Below are 15,992 nucleotides of genomic sequence, written 5' to 3'. Positions count from 1 at the left end.
TTTCCTTCTTTTCCTTTTCTTTCTTTCTTTCTTTCTTTCTTTCTTTCTTTCTTTTCTTTCTTTCTTTCTTTCTTTCTTTCTTTCTTTCTTTCTTTCTTTCTTTCTTTCTTTCTTTCTTTCTTTCTTTTCCTTTCTTTCCTTCTTTTTCCTTCTTTCTTTCTTCTTTTTTCTTTTTTCTTTCTTTCTTTCTTTCTTTCTTTCCTTTCCTTCCTTCCTTTCCTTTCATTTCTTTCTTTTGTTTCCTTTCCTTTCTCTTCTTTCTTTCTCTTCTTTTTTTTTTTTCTTCTTCTTTTCCTTTCCTTCTTTTTCCCTCTTTTTTCCCTCTTTTTTCCCTCTTCCTTTCCTTTCCTTTCCTTTCCTTTCCTTTCCTTTCCTTTCCTTTCCTTTTCCTTTCCTTTCCTTTCCTTTCCTTTCCTTTCCTTTCCTTTCCTTTCCTTTCCTTTCCTTTCCTTTCCTTTCCTTTCCTTTCCTTTCCTTTCCTTTCCTTTCCTTTCCTTTCCTTCCTCCTTTCTTTCCTCCTTCCTTCCCTTCTATCCCTTTTCTTCCTTTCCTCCTTTCCCTCTCTCTCTTTCTCTCTCTTTTCCTTTCCTTCCCTCCCTCCCAGCCCCAATCCCCTCTCTGGCCCCTCACATCTGCCTCTGCCAGCTCTGATTTTCCATCCTGGTGGTCTTTTATTAATTATAATAACCCTTAACAAAATGGTTAACTTATCTTTTTTATGAGGTCTTTTAAGGTTAAATTATTTAATTAAGGAATGATACTTAAATTATTTCCTTTTTGAACTAAATAACTAATCTCTCCAAGCCTGCACTGTGGGCTTTTTTGATTAATTACAAAATACTGCTTAAACTTAGGAAGAAGAAAGTAAAGAAGAACAATTTGTTCCTGCCTTAAAACTTTTCACATTATTATACTTCAAAACTCTTAAGTTTCCCACTTTGTGATATTCCACGCTTTTAACTAACTACACACTTGTAATCTCAGCGCTGTTCATGAATTTTACAATTTCTTCACGGCCCCAGGCCAAGTGCAGTGGGGTTTTTTGGTGAGTCTGTGCCTTGCAGCACGGAAAGTTCCGGATTTTTACCGCCCAGGTTCCTGACCCACCCTGACGGGATTTTTCCCTTTTTTCCCAGCCGATGTGTCCCGAGTGAAGCAGCTCCCAGAGCAGGGCACGGCCGTGGGCACCTCGGACATGGAGAGGAAAACGTCCTACGGTGAGCCTGGCACGGGGGGCACGGGGGGCACGGGGGGCACCCCCCTTCCTCAGCCATCCCTGGGCTTTTGGGGTGTTCCCTTCAGCCTTCCCTGCTTTTTGTGCTTTTTGGGGTGTTCCCTTCAGCCATCCCTGCTTTTTGGGGTGCTGGGGTCAAAGCCCCTCATCCTCCCCCTTCCTCAGCCATCCCTGGGCTTTTGGGTGTTCCCTTCAGCCTTCCCTGCTTTTTGTGCTTTTTGGGGTGCTCCCTTCAGCCATCCCTGCTTTTTGTGCTTTTTGGGGTTCTGAGCCCCTGCAGCAGCCCGGGCTCTCCCAGCCCAGCTGAACCAGCCCAGCCTGGCCAGGGATGTCCTGGGGGAAAACTGTGACAGGGCTCCCTGCTCACCTGGGCAGCTCCCTGCACACCTGGGCAGCTCTGACAGGGAGATCAGCACACCTGAACAGTTCCCTGCACACCTGGGCAGCTCTGACAGGGAGATCAGGGTTCCCTGCTCACCTGGGCAGTTCCCTGCTCACCTGGGCAGCCCCAGCAGGGCTCCCCTGTCCCAGGAGGCCCCGGCCGGGCTCGGAGGAGGAGGAGGAGGAGGAGGAGGGGCCGGTGATGCAATGGCAGCTCTGCCCTGCCCTGCCCGGCCCGGCCCGGCCCGGCCGGCCCAGAGCGCGGCGGCTGCGGGAGGAGAGGGGATGGCAGCGGGGGACAGCGGCAGTGAGTGGGGCTGGGGGGGTGTGGGGGGTCGAGTATGGGGCCGGGGGAGAGTGAGGGGCTGTGTGGGGTTTTATAGGATTGGGAGAGCATGGAGTTGTGTGGGGTTTTGTGGGATTGGGGGAGAGTGTGGGATTGTGCAGGATTGTATAGGACTGGAAGAGAGTGTGGGGCTGTGTGGGGTTAGGAGAGAGTGTGGGGTTTTATAGGATTGGGAGAGAGTGTGGGGCTGTGTGAACTGGGAGAGAGTGTGGGGTTGTGTGGGGTTTTATAGGATTGGGAGTGTGGAGTTGTGTGGGGTTAGGAGAGAGTGTGGGATTGAGTGTAGGATTGGGAGAGAGCCTGGAATTGTGTGGGGTTTTGTAGGATTGGGGGAGAGTGTGGGGTTGTGCAGGATTGTATAGGATTGGGAGAGAGTGTGGGGTCAGTGTGGGACTGGGAGAGAGTGTGGGGCTGTGTGGGGTTTTATAGGATTGGGGGAGAGTGTGGGGTTGTGCAGGATTGTATAGGATTGGGAGAGAGTGTGGGGTCGAGTGTGGGACTGGGAGAGAGTGTGGGGCTGTGTGGGGTTGTGTGGGATTGGGAGCGAGTGAGAGAATGGGGTTGTGTGGGGTTATGTGGGAATAGAAGAGAGTGTGGGATTGTGTGGGGAGAGAGTCTGGGGTTGTGTGGGATTGTTGGGGATCGGGAGAGAGTGTGGGATTTGGGGAGAGTATGGGATCGAGTATGGGGTTGGGAGAGTGTGGGGTTGTATGGGGTTGGGAGAGAGTGTGGGGCTCTGTGGGGTTGTGAGGGACTGGGAGAGAGTGTGGGGTCGAGTATAGGATTGAGAGAGAGTGTGGGACTGTGTGGGGAGAGGGTGTGGAGTTGTGCAGGATTGAGAGAGAATATGGGATTGTATAGGGCTGGGAGAGAGTGTGGGACTGTGTGGGGTTGTGTGGGATTTGGGGAGAGTATGGGATCGAGTATGGGACTGGGATTAGGAGATAGGAAGGGATTGTATAGAATTGGAAGAGAGTGTGGGATTTTGTGGGTTTGGGAGAGAATATGGGATTGTGTGGGACTGGGAGAGAGTGTGGGGTTGAGTATGGGATTGGGAGAGAGTGTGGGGTTCTGTGGAATTGTATAGGATTGGGAGAGGGTGTGGGATTGTGAGGGATTGCATGGGACTGGGACAGAGTGAGGGATTCTGTGGGGTTCTGTGGGGTTGTGAGGGACTGGGAGAGAGCACGGGATGGAGATTTTGCTGGTGGTGGTGGGGCAGAGGGTGGGAATGTGGGAATATGGGAATTGGGAATATGGGAATGTGGGAATTGGGGATGTGGGAATTGGGAATATGGGAATTGGGAATATGGGAATGTGGGAATTGGGGAATATGGGAATGTGGGGATATGGGAGATGTGGGGATATGGGAATGTGGGAATATGGGAATGTGGGAATATGGGAATGTGGGGATGTGGAATATGGGAATATGGGGATGTGGGGATGTGGAATATGTAGGAATTGGGAATATGGGAATGTGGGGATGTGGAATATGGGAATTGGGGATATGGGAATTGGGAATATGGGGATGTGGAATATGGGGATGTGGGAATTGGGAATATGGGGATGTGGAATATGGGAATTAGGAATGTGGGAATATGGGAATTGGGAATATGGGGATGTGGAAATGTGGGGATGTGGAATATGGGAATGTGGAATATGGGAATTAGGAATATGGGGATGTGGAATATGGGGATATGGGAATATGGGGATGTGGAATGTGTGGGAATATGGGGATTGGGGATGTGGGGTCCCGCAGGGCTGGCCCTGCTCCCTCTCCGCGCCCCTCACCTCTGGAAGCCCTGGAGCTCTCAGGCTGACCCTGCTGGGCCGTCCCTCCCTGCCCTGGGTGCCCCAGATTCCCTGGGATCCAGCAGGAGAGGCTGCGGTGGAGCTGCAGGAGCAGCCCCAGCCCTCTCCGGGATCTGGCTCATCCACATTAATCATTAATTAATCATTAATCATTCGGGGATGCTGCTCCTCCACCGCTCCACATCAGCCCCAGGATGGGTTTTTTAAAAATTCCCTGGAATAAATAAATCCCAGGAGGGAGAGGAGATTCCCAGAGGTGCAGTGTGGGGTGTTTTAATTCAATTACCTCTTTATCACTTAATTAGTGATAAATTAATCATCAGCTGTGCTGGCTTGTGGGGCTCCTGTCAGACCTTTGTCCCTGCAGGGCTGCTCACTGTCCCTCTGTTGGTGTTCGGGAGCACAAAATCACAGAATGATTATTGGTTGATTGATTATTATTATTATTATTGATTATTATTGATTATGATTTTATAGCACCTGCAGTGCTTTTATTGAAGAGCTCTGAGTGTCAGGGATACAGACCCAAATCTGACCCGACATTTTGAGCTGAACTTTTTTTTTAATGTATATATATTCTATCATTATATAATTTAAATATCAATTATTAAACTGACATTGTTCTGTTGTATACATCGATTTCATCCAAGCAGGGATTTCTTGCTTGGATGAAATCAATGGTGATTGATTTGGTGATCCCCTCAAACCCCTAACACAGTTTCTCACGATTCTTTAAACAATAATTATATCTAACAATTATATTATTTATCATATACTGATTACACAGGTACAGTTTTCTATTCTATCATTATGTAATTCAAATATTAATTATTAAGGTTACATTGTTGTGTTGTACACATTGATTTCATCCAAGCGTGGATTTCTCATGATTCCCCTCAAACCCCTAACACAGTTTCTCACGATTCTTTAAACAATAATTAATAATTATATTATTTATCATATACTGATTACACAGGTACAGTTTTCTATTCTATCATTATATAATTTAATTATTAAGGTTACATTGTTGTATTGTACACATTGATTTCATCCAAGTGTGGATTTCTCATGATCCCCCTCAAACCCCTAACACAGTTTCTCATGATTCTTTAAACAATAATTATATTTAATAATTATATTATTTATCATACACTGACTACACAGGTACAGTTTTCTATTCTATCATTATATAATTTAATTATTAAGGTTACATTGTTGTGTTGTACACATTGATTTCATCCAAGTGTGGATTTCTCATGATCCCCCTCAAACCCCTGACACAGTTTCTCACGATTCTTTACACAATAATTATATCTAACAATTATATTATTTATCATACACTGACTTCACAGCTGCAGTTTCACCTGACCCAGCAAACACAAGGCCTGACATCCCCCTGGGCTGAGCTTTAACATTCCCCAGGGGTTACCCCGCCTGACTTTGTTTCTGACCCCCCGAATTTTCTCTGATGTTGATCTCGTGTTCTCTGTCCCTGCAGAGGAAGTCTCTGGGGAGCCCGGGGGGCTCGGGGGGGTGCTCAGCACCATCTCCAGCAGCAGGAGCCCCCTGCAGCCCCCCGAGGCTGAGGAGGGGGAGCCCTTCAGCACCTACTTCGACAGCAAGATCCCCATCCCTGAGGATGAGACGGTGAGTGGGGAAAACCCTGCTGGAAAAATCTGCCTCAGACTCCTCTAGGAATGTGGTTTGTGTTGATGGAGTGACAAAACCATCTTTTATAGTTCCATATAAAATATACATATCTAGTTATGTGTTGCAGTGTGATGGGAAATGGCACTTACAGTTATATATGGTTTATATAGAAAAAACGATCTTTTTATAAACTATACCTGCAAAATTTGGGATGGGCTTAGGGAGCAGGCTGAGCCCCTGCCTGGGGTGTTACAGGAATGTGGTTTTTGTGGATGGAGTGACAAAACTATCTTTTATAGTTCCATAAAAAATATACATATCTAGTTATGTGTCGTGGTATATTGTGTATATATAATTGTGATAGGAAATGGCATTTACAGTTATATATAGTTTATATAATACAACCTGCATGGCTGGAGAGGGAGCTGCCGTGGATGTGGTTGTTGAAAAACCATCTTTTATAGTTCCATATAAAATATACATATCTAGTTATGTGTTGTGATATATTGTGTATATATAGTTGTGATGGGAAATGGCATTTACAGTTAGTTTTATCTATATAAACTATATATATTTTTATAAACAATCCCTGCAGGATTTGGGATGGGCTTAGGGAGCAGGCTGAGCCCCTGCCTGGGGTGTTACAGGAATGTGGTTTTTGTTGATGGAGTGACAAAACCATCTTTTATAGTTCCATATAAAATATACATATCTAGTTATGTGTTGTGGTATATTGTGTATATATAGTTGTGATAGGAAATGGCATTTACAGTTATATATAATTTATATAGAAAAAACTATCTTTTTATAAACTATCCCTGCAAAATTTGGGATGGGCTTAGGGAGCAGGCTGAGCCCCTGTCTGGGGTGTTACAGGAATGTGGTTTTTGTTGATGGGTGACATAAAGATATTTATATATAGTAGAAAGAAAGATAAAATTTATATAGATAAAAAACATATATCTTATATATTGTTATATATAATTTGAAAAAAAAAAATTTAATTTATATTTTTATTATATATAAAAAAAAAAAAATAAAAAATTTTATAGTTCCATATAAAATATACATATCTAGTTATGTGTTGTGATATATTGTGTATATATAGTTGTGATGGGAAATGGCATTTACAGTTTTATATAGTTTATATAGATAAAACTATCTTTTATAGTTCCATATAAAATATACATATCTAGTTATGTGCTGTGATATATTGTGTATATATAATTGTGATGGGAAATGGCATTTACAGTTTTATATAGTTTATATAGATAAAACTATTTTTTTATAAACAATCCCTGCAGGATTTGGGATGAGGTTATGGAGCAGGCTGAGCCCCTGTCTGGGGTGTTACAGGAATGTGGTTTTTGTTGATGGAGTGACAAAACTATCTTTTGTCTTTTTAAAAAGGAAATAAGTTTTGAAGTTTCTCTTTTTAATTAGGTGAAAAGACATTTTGTAGGACTTGGGGGACTTTACTTCAAACTTAAGGATAGCTAATTAGACAGAAGCCAAAAAGTTTTGCTTAAGCAATTGATTAGAAAAAGAAGAGGACAAAGAAATTAATTGTTTTTGTGGGGGTGTTTTACCAGGGGCAAGGACCTTTTGCACCTGGCTCAGTTTTTCTCTCTAAAGAGCTTTGTTATTTTGCCTTTTATTAAAACTTTTTTTGTTTCCAACGCTGCCACAGAAGCCATCCTGCTGATTTTATGCCTTCTGAGGTTGCTGAGCTATCTCGGGTGTGAAATAAATCCCCAAGAGCTCGTGAGACCGGGCTGGAGGAGACCCCGATTTCAGCCCCCCTGAGTCACTCCCAGGGCTCCAGTTCCCCTTCCAGCCTGCACTGGGAACCTCTGGGGCAGGGGAGGGGTCTGCCGTGGTCTGGGGGTGTGTTAATGATGGATCCCAGGGGTTGGGAGCAGCCAAAGAGCAGCAAAAGGCCTTGGCATAGATGGGGTGCTCCTCATGGGGTGTCCCATCCCTGTGGCTGTGAGGAGATTTGAGATCTCCCAGATCTCCCATCCCTGTGGCTTTGGGGACACTGGGGAATGTCCCATCCCTGGGGCCATTTGGGATGTCCCATCCCGTGTGGGGACATTTGGGATCTCCCATCCCTGGGGCCATTGGGGGTCCCATCCGTGTGGGGACATTGGGGACATTTGGGTGTCCCATCCCTGTGGGGACATTTGGGATCTCCCATCCCTGTGGGGCCATTGGGGTGTCCCATCCGTGTGGGGACATTGGGGACATTTGGGGTGTCCCATCCCTGTGGCTTTGGGGCCATTTGGGATCTCCCATCCGTGTGGGGACATTGGGGTGTCCCATCCCTGTGGGGACATTGGGGACATTTGGGGTGTCCCATCCCTGTGCTCCTGGGGGGTTTCAGGCTCTCCTGGTGCCCCCCTGACTTGGGCAGCACCAGGAGGGAGCAGGGGGATGTTGGCATTTCCCAATGTTGGCATTTCCCAATGTTGGCATTTCCCAATGTTGGCATTTCCCAGCCAGCAGTAAAATCTGGCATTTCACAGGGATTTCAGCAATGCTGAAAAATCCCAAGCAATTGTGAAGAAACAGATTTTGGGGCAAAACCTGCTTTGGTTTTGTGTCATTTCCTGCTTGCTCCCTGCCCTGCTTGGGAATTCCTTGGGTTTGCTAACGAAGATCTGATGATGATGAGAGACAGGGGCTGTGGGGACATTGGGGGTGTCCCATCCCTGTGGGGACATTGGGGACATTTGGGGTGTCCCATCCCTGTGGGGACATTGGGGTGTCCCATACCTGTGGCTTTGGGGACACTGGGGATCTCCCATCACTATGGGGACATTGGGGACATTGGGGACATTTGGGGTGTCCCATCCCTGTGCTCCTGGTGGGTTTCAGGCTCTCCTGGTGCCCCCCTGGTTTGGGCAGCACAAGGAGGGAGCAGGGGGATGTTGGCATTTCCCAATGTTGGCATTTCCCAGCCAGGAATAAAATCTGGCATTTCAGCTCCTGCCAGCTCAGCAATGATGAAAAATCACAAGGAGTTGTGAGCAAAGGTTTCTTTAAGGGCAAAACCTGGTTTAGGCTGGGTCATTTCCTGCTGGAAAAATCAGCCTCAGCCCCTCCTGAGTCACTCCCAGGGGCTCCAGTTCCCCTTCCAGCCTGCACTGGGAATGACTGGGAGGGGGGAGATGTCTGCCATGGTCTGGGGGCTGCGGGGCCCCAGGTGTGTTAATGATTGATCCCAGGGGATTTGGAGCAGCCAAAGGGCAGGGAAGGGCCTTGGCAGAGCTCAGGGAGGGACCCGGGCCCTTTGTGTCCCTTATCAGGGAGTGGGAGCTGTGGCTGGGCTCGTGACACTGTCCCCTGTGTCCCCCTGTCCCCGATGCCCTTGGGGAGGGTCCTGCTTCCCCCTGGGGCTCCATGGGTGTCACCTTGGCTCTGGGGACAGCCCAGACTGGGCCCATCCATCCCAGCTTTGGGCTGGGCTCAGGATCAGGCTGGGTTTAGGGTGAGATGAGGGAATAGTTTGGTTTTACAGCCCTGGAGGGATGAGGGCCTGGTCTGGGCCCTACAGGCCAGATCATGGCCTGGTTTGGTTTTACAGCCCTGCAGAGGATGAGATCAGGGCCTGGTTTGGTTTTACAGCCCTGCAGAGGATGAGATCAGGGCCTGGTTTGGTTTTACAGCCCTGGAGAGGATGAGAGGGCCTGGTCTGGGCCCTACAGGCCAGATCATGGCCTGGTTTGGTTTTACAGCCCTGCAGAGGATGAGATCGGGGCCTGGTTTGGTTTTACAGCCCTGGAGAGGATGAGGGCCTGGTCTGGGCCCTGCAGGCCAGATCATGGCCTGGTTTGGTTTTACAGCCCTGCAGACTTTGGGGGGCGTTTAGGAGCAGGCTGAGCCCCTGGCTGGGCTCTCACAGCAATGTGCCTCTTGTTGGGAGTGACCAAATGATCCTTTGTCTCCTAAAAAAAAGCCCCGAGGTTTCTTTCCTCAGTTAGCAAAGGAGATGCCTCATAGGACCTGAGGGACTTCACCTCAAATTTAAGGAGAGCCAATTGGACAGGAACCAAAAAGTCCCACCTGAGCAATTCACTAGAAAAAGAAGAGAACAAAGGAACTGATTGCTTTTGTGGGGTGTTTTACCAGGGGCAAGGACCTCGGGTTCTCTCTATAAAGAGTTTTGTTATTTTGCCTTTTATTAAAACTTTTCTGTTTCCAACACCACCACAGAAGCCATCCTGCTGATTTTATACCATCTAAGGCAGCTGAGCTATCTCAAATGTGATACAAATCTCCAAGAGCTTATGAGACCTGGCTCGCAGAGACCCTTACATCATGGAGTTTGGTTTTTTCCCCTCTTGCACCAAACTCAGTTTTTCTCTATAAGGAGCTTTGCTATTTTGCTTTTTATTTAAAACTTTTGTTTCCAACACCACCACTGCTGATTTTATCCATCTGAAGTAGCTGAGCTATCTTTGGTGTGAAATAAATCACCAAAAGCTTACATGACCTGGCTCAGGGAGACCCTTACATCAGTGGAGTTCATTTTTTTCCCCTCTTGCACCAAACTCAGTTTTTCTCTATAGGGAGCTTTGCTATTTTGCTTTTTATTTAAAACTTTTTGTTTCCAACACCACCACACTGCTGATTTTATCCATCTGAAGTAGCTGAGCTATCTCAAATGTGATACAAATCTCCAAAAGCTTATGAGACCTGGCTCGAAGAGACCTTTACATCAGTGGAGTTTGGTTTTTCCCCTCTTGCACCAAACTCAGTTTTTCTCTATAAGGAGCTTTGTTATTTTGCCTTTTATTTAAAATTTCCTGTTTCCAGCACTGCTGATTTTATCCATCTGAAGTAGCTGAGCTATCTTTGGTGTGAAATAAATCACCAAAAGCTTACATAACCTGGCTCAGGGAGACCCTTACATCAGTGGAGTTCATTTTTTTCCCCTCTTGCACCAAGCTCAGTTTTTCTCTATAAGGAGCTTTGTTATTTTGCCTTTTATTTAAAACTTTTTGTTTCCAACACCACCACACTGCTGATTTTATCCATCTGAAGTAGCTGATCTATCTCAAATGTGATACAAATCTCCAAGTGCTCATGGAGACCTGGCTCAGGGAGACCCCTGTTGGGTGCCAATGAGGGGATTAATTAATTACCGGTTAATTTGTGTCCCTCCTGCAGCACTCCTGCTTCAGCTTCCGCAAGCTGTGGGCGTTCACGGGGCCGGGCTTCCTGATGAGCATCGCCTACCTGGACCCCGGGAACATCGAGTCTGACCTGCAGTCAGGGGCGGTGGCTGGCTTCAAGGTGGGCAGGGACCCCAAAATGTCACCAGCGATGTCCCACGGGGGGCTGGGAGCACCCGGAGGGTGTGGGGTGCCATCCCTGGGGCTGGGGGACACTGGGGATGGCCCATTGGGGGTGTCCCATCCCTGGGGCTGTTGGGACATTGGGGAATGCCCCATTTGGGATCTCACATTTGGGATGTCCCATCCCTGTGACTGGGGACATTTGGGATGTCTCGTTTGGGATGGCCCATTGGGGATGGCCCATCCCTGTGGGGACATTTGGGATCTCACATTTGGGATGTCCCATCCCTGTGACGGGGGACATTTGGGATGTCCCATTTGGGATGGCCCATTGGGGATGGCCCATCCCTGTGCTGCGGGGACATTGGGGATGTCCCATTTGGGATCTCCCATCCCTGTGGCTGTGGGGACATTGGGGATGTCCCATTTGGGATGTCCCATCCCTGTGGGGACATTTGGGATGTCCCGTTTGGGATGGCCCATTTGGGATGTCCTATCCCTGTGCACTGGGAAGGGCTGGGGGGACATTGGGGATGTCCCATCCCTTTGGGGACATTTGGGATATCCCATCCCTTTGGGGTCGTTTGGGATCTCCCATCCCTGTGGGGACGTTTGGGTTTTCCCATTCAGGATCTCCCATCCCTGAGTCTGTGGGGACATTTGGAAATGTCCCATCCCTGTGGTTATGGGGACATTTGGGATGTCCCATTCCTGTGGGGGCATTTGGGATCTCCCATCCCTGTGGCTGTGGGGACATTTGGGACCTCCCATTTGGGAACTCCCATTTAGGATTTCCCATTTGGGATCTCCCATTTGGGCTCTCCCATTTAGGATTTCCCATTTGGGAACTCCCATTTGGGCTCTCCCATCCCTGTGGCTGTGGGGACATTTGGGATCTCCCATTTGGGATGTCCCATCCCTGGGGCTGTGGGGACATTTGGGGTGTCCCATCCCTGTGGGTTGGATCTCCCATCCCTGCGGGGACATTGGGATCTCCCATTTAGGATCTCCCATTTAGGATCTCCCATTTAGGATCTCCCACTGGGGCTCTCCCATCCCTGGGGCTGGGGGGACATTTAGGGTGTGCCATCCCTGTGGGGTCGTTTGGGATCTCCCATCCCTGTGGTTGTGGGGCCATTTAGGGGATCTCCATTTGGGATCCCATGGGCCTCCCATCCCTGGGGCTGGGGGGACATTTAGGGTGTGCCATCCCTGTGGGGTCATTTGGGATCTCCCATCCCTGTGATTGTGGGGCCATTTAGGATCTCCCATTTAGGATCTCCCATTTAGGATCTCCCATTTGGGATCTCCCACTGGGGTTCTCCAATCCATGTGGCTGTGGGGACATTTGGGATCTCCCATTTGGGATCTCCCATTTGGGATCTCCCATTTGGGATCTCCCACTGGGAATGTCCCATCCATGTAGTTGTGGGGACATTGGGGATGTCCTATCCCTGTGGGGACATTGGGGATGTGGCTGTGGGGACATTTGGGACCTCCCATTTGGGATCTCCCATCCCTGTGGCTGTGGGGACATTTGGGGTGTCCCATCCCTGTGGGGACATTGGGGATCTCCCATCCCTGTGGCTGTGGGGACATTTAGGATCTCCCATTTGGGATCTCCCATTTGGGACCTCCCATTGGGAATGTCCCATCCATGTAGTTGTGGGGACATTGGGGATGTCTCATCCCTGTGTCTGGGGACATTTGGGATGTCCCGTTTGGCGTGTCCCTGTGTCTGGGGACATTGGGGCTGTCCCAGAGAGGAGGGGGAGCAGGATCCTAGCTTTGTGTCCCTTTGGATCCACCCCGCTCCAGCTCTGGGGTCAGAACCCCTCAAATTCCTCAATATTGGGGGTTTTGAACAGCCCAGCACGGTGGGGTTTGGGGGGACCTGGGGCTGCCCGTGTCCCCTCACCCACCGATTGATGTCCCCGTGTGTCCCCTGTGTGTCCCCAGCTGCTGTGGGTGCTGCTGCTGGCCACCATCATCGGGCTGCTGCTGCAGCGGCTGGCGGCGAGGCTGGGCGTGGTCACGGGGCTGCACCTGGCCGAGGTGTGCCACCGGCAGTACCGCAAGGTGGGTGCCAGGGGCCTGGGGGACGCACCCCTGGGTACTCGGGGGGCGTGGGGTGGGTGGGTGACACTGCCCCTGATTCTCAGGGTGGGTGGGTGACATTGCCCCAGGATCCTCAGGGGAGGGTGGGTGACACTGCCCCAGGTCCTTGAGGGGGCTGGGGTGGGGTGGGTGACACTGCCCAGGTGCTCGGGTGGGGTGACTGCGCGGCTGCTCCAGATCGTGGGGACAGGCCCTGGCCTGGGTGGGTGACACTGCCCCAGATGCTCAGGGTGGGTGGGTGACACCCCCCAGGTCCTTGGGGGGGCTGGGGTGGGGGTGACACTGCCCCCAGGATCCCATGGGGGGTGGGTGACACTGCCCCCAGTCCTTAGGGGGGCTGGCGTGGGTGGGGAGACACTGCCCTGAATCCTGGGATGGGGTGGGTGACACTGCCCCAGGTCCTCAGGAAAGGTGGGTGACACTGCCCCAGGTCTTTGAGGGGGCTGGCGTGGGTGAGTGACACCCCTCAGGGTCCTCAGGACGGGTGGGTGACACTCCCCCAGGTCCTTGAGGGGCTGGCCTGGGTGGGTGACACTGCCCCAGGGTCATCAGGGTGGGTGGGTGACACTGCCCCAGGTCTTTAGGGGAGCTGACCTGGGTGGGTGACACTGCCCCAGGTGCTCAGGGGTGCCATGGAGGGCTGGGGACAGTCCTGGGGGATTGGGGCAGATGGGCGGTGGGGACAGAAGGCAGGTGACCCCTGGAGTGTCCCTGGTGGTCCCAGGGGACCCCTGAGCTCCTGGGGGGTTCCAGGCTCTCCTGGTGCCCCCCTGGCTTGGGCAGCACCAGGAGGGGGCAGGGGGATGTTGGCATTTCCCAATGTTGGCGTTTCCCAGCCAGGAATAAAATCTGGGATTTCAGCTCCTGCCAGCTCAGCAATGATGAAAAATCCCAAGGAATTGTGAGGAAACGTTTCTTTAGGGCAAAACCTGGTTTGGGTTTGGGTCATTTCCTGCTTGCTCCCATGCCCTGCTTGGGAATTCCTTGGGTTTGCATGAGGAAGATCTGATGATGATGAGAGACAGGGGTGTGGGGACGTTGGTGATGTCCCATCCCTGTGACTGTGGGGACATTTGGGATGTCCCATCCCTGTCTGGGGACATTGGGATGCCATCCCTGTGGCTGTGGGGACATTTGTGATGTCCCATCCTTGTCTCTTTGGGGACAATGGGGATCTCCCATCCCTGTGTCTTTGGGGATGTCCCATTTGGGATGTCCCATCCCTGTCTGGGGACATTGGGGATGTCCCATCCCTTTGACTCTGGGGACATTGGGGATGCCATCCCTGTGTCTTTGGGGATGTCCCATTTGTGATGTGCCATCCCTGTCTCTCTGGGGACATTGGGGATGTCCCATCCCTGTCTCTTTGGGGACATTGGGGATGTCCCATCCCTGTCTCTTTGGAGATGCTGGGGATGTCCCATCGCTGTGTCTGGGGACATTGGGATGCCATCCCTGTCTCTTCAGGGATAATGGGGATGTCCCATCCCTGTGGTTGTGGGGACATTGGGGATGCCATCCCTGTCTCTTTGGGGGCATTGGGGATGTCCATCCCTGTCTCTTTGGGGACATTGGGGATGCCATCTCTGTCTCTTTGGGGACATTGGTGTCCCATCCCTGTCTAGGGACATTCGGGATCTCCCATCCCTGTGACTGTGGGGACATTGGGGATGTCCCATCCCTGTGCATTGGGGAAGTCCCATTTGGGATGTCCCATCCCTGTCTCTCTGGGGACACTGGTGTCCCATCCCTGTCTCTTTGGGGACATTGGGGATGTCCCATCCCTGTGCATTGGGGATGTCCCATTTGGGATGTCCCATCCCTGTGGTTGTGGGGACATTGGGGATGTCATCCCTGTCTCTTTGGGGACACTGGTGTCCCATCCCTGTCTCTTTGGGGACACTGGTGTCCCATCCCTGTGCCCTTCGGCGTTCCTAGCCTGGCGGGTGTCCCTGCCCTGCCCTGGAATGTCTCCCCACGCTCACTCCCGGTTTCCCCACAGCTGCAGCTCCCACATTTCCCTCTCCCAGGGTTGTCACCGGGGCTGGGCTGTCACCTCAGAGCAGCCCTGGGTGCCTCCCAGCCCAGGGCAGGGCGGTGACCCCGTTCTGCACGCGGGGTCACCACGGGATGATGTTCCTCCCCTGGTTCCTCCCCGGTTCCTCGTTCCTCCCTGGTTTTCCCTATTTTTTCCTTGTTTTTTCCAGTTTTTTCCTTTTTTTAAATTGTTTTTCCCTGGTTTTCCCTGGTTTTTTCCTGTGTTTTTTTTTTTTTTCCTTTTTTTTTTTTTTTCCTTGTTACCCTGTTTTTTCCTATTTTTCTTCCTCTTTTTTTCCCATTTTTTCCCCATTTTTCCCTGGTTTTCGCCATTTCCATGTCCCTGTTTGTCCCCCCAGGTGCCCCGGATCATCCTGTGGCTCATGGTGGAGTTTGCCATCATTGGCTTTTTTCCCATTTTTTCCCATTTTTTCCCATTTTTTCCCATTTTTTCCCATTATTTTTTCCCATTTCTCCCCATTTCTCCCCATTTCTCCCCATTTCTCCCCATTTTCCCCATTTTCCCCTGTTTTTCCCCATTTCCATGTCCCTGTTTTTTGTCCCCCCAGGTGCCCCAGATCATCCTGTGGCTCATGGTGGAGCTGGCCATCATCAGGTTTTTCCCCAGTTTTTCCCCATTTCTTCCCCTGTTTTTTCCCCCATTTTTTCCCCTTTTTTTCCCATTTTTTCCCATTTTTTCCCATTTTTTCCCCTTTTTTCCCATTTTTTCCCATTTTTTCCCATTTTTTTCCCATTTTTCCCATTTTTTCCCATTTTCCCCATTTTCCAGTCCCTGTTTGTCTCCCCCCAGGTGCCCCGGATCATCCTGTGGCTGATGGTGGAGCTGGCCATCACTGGCTTTTTCCCCATTTTCCCTGGTTTTTTTTCCCCTTTTTTCCCCATTTTTCCCCTTTTTCCCCCTTTTTTCCCTTTTTTTCCCATTTTTCCCCCATTTTTTTTCCCATTTTTCCCCATTTTCCAGTCCCTGTTTGTCTCCCCCCAGGTGCCCCGGATCATCCTGTGGCTCATAGTGGAGCTGGCCATCATCGGCTTTTTCCCCATTTTTCCCCCTTTTTCCCCATTTTTCCCCCATTCTTTTCCCTGTTTTTTC

At 50.0% G+C, this 15,992-nt stretch overlaps 1 protein-coding gene across 2 annotated transcripts in view; it reads left to right on the top strand.

Moving 5' to 3' along the window:
- The window catches only part of SLC11A2 (solute carrier family 11 member 2), a 49,281-nt gene that overhangs the window by 8,749 nt on the left and 24,540 nt on the right, over positions 1 to 15,992 (top strand). For both annotated transcript variants that reach the window (XM_030967103.1, XM_030967102.1), the window contains exons 2-5: positions 1,137 to 1,217; positions 5,272 to 5,420; positions 10,599 to 10,724; positions 12,686 to 12,805. In XM_030967103.1, the coding sequence (XP_030822963.1) occupies positions 1,196 to 1,217; positions 5,272 to 5,420; positions 10,599 to 10,724; positions 12,686 to 12,805 (417 nt within the window). In that variant the 5' untranslated portion in view covers positions 1,137 to 1,195. The remainder of the gene's footprint in view (positions 1 to 1,136; positions 1,218 to 5,271; positions 5,421 to 10,598; positions 10,725 to 12,685; positions 12,806 to 15,992) is intronic.

Source organism: Camarhynchus parvulus, chromosome 29 (genome assembly GCF_901933205.1).
Source record: "Camarhynchus parvulus chromosome 29, STF_HiC, whole genome shotgun sequence".
NCBI classification, from domain to species: domain Eukaryota; kingdom Metazoa; phylum Chordata; class Aves; order Passeriformes; family Thraupidae; genus Camarhynchus; species Camarhynchus parvulus.
The sequence above is the reverse complement of the archived record's forward strand: the minus strand, read 5'-3'. Positions and strand labels throughout refer to the sequence as shown.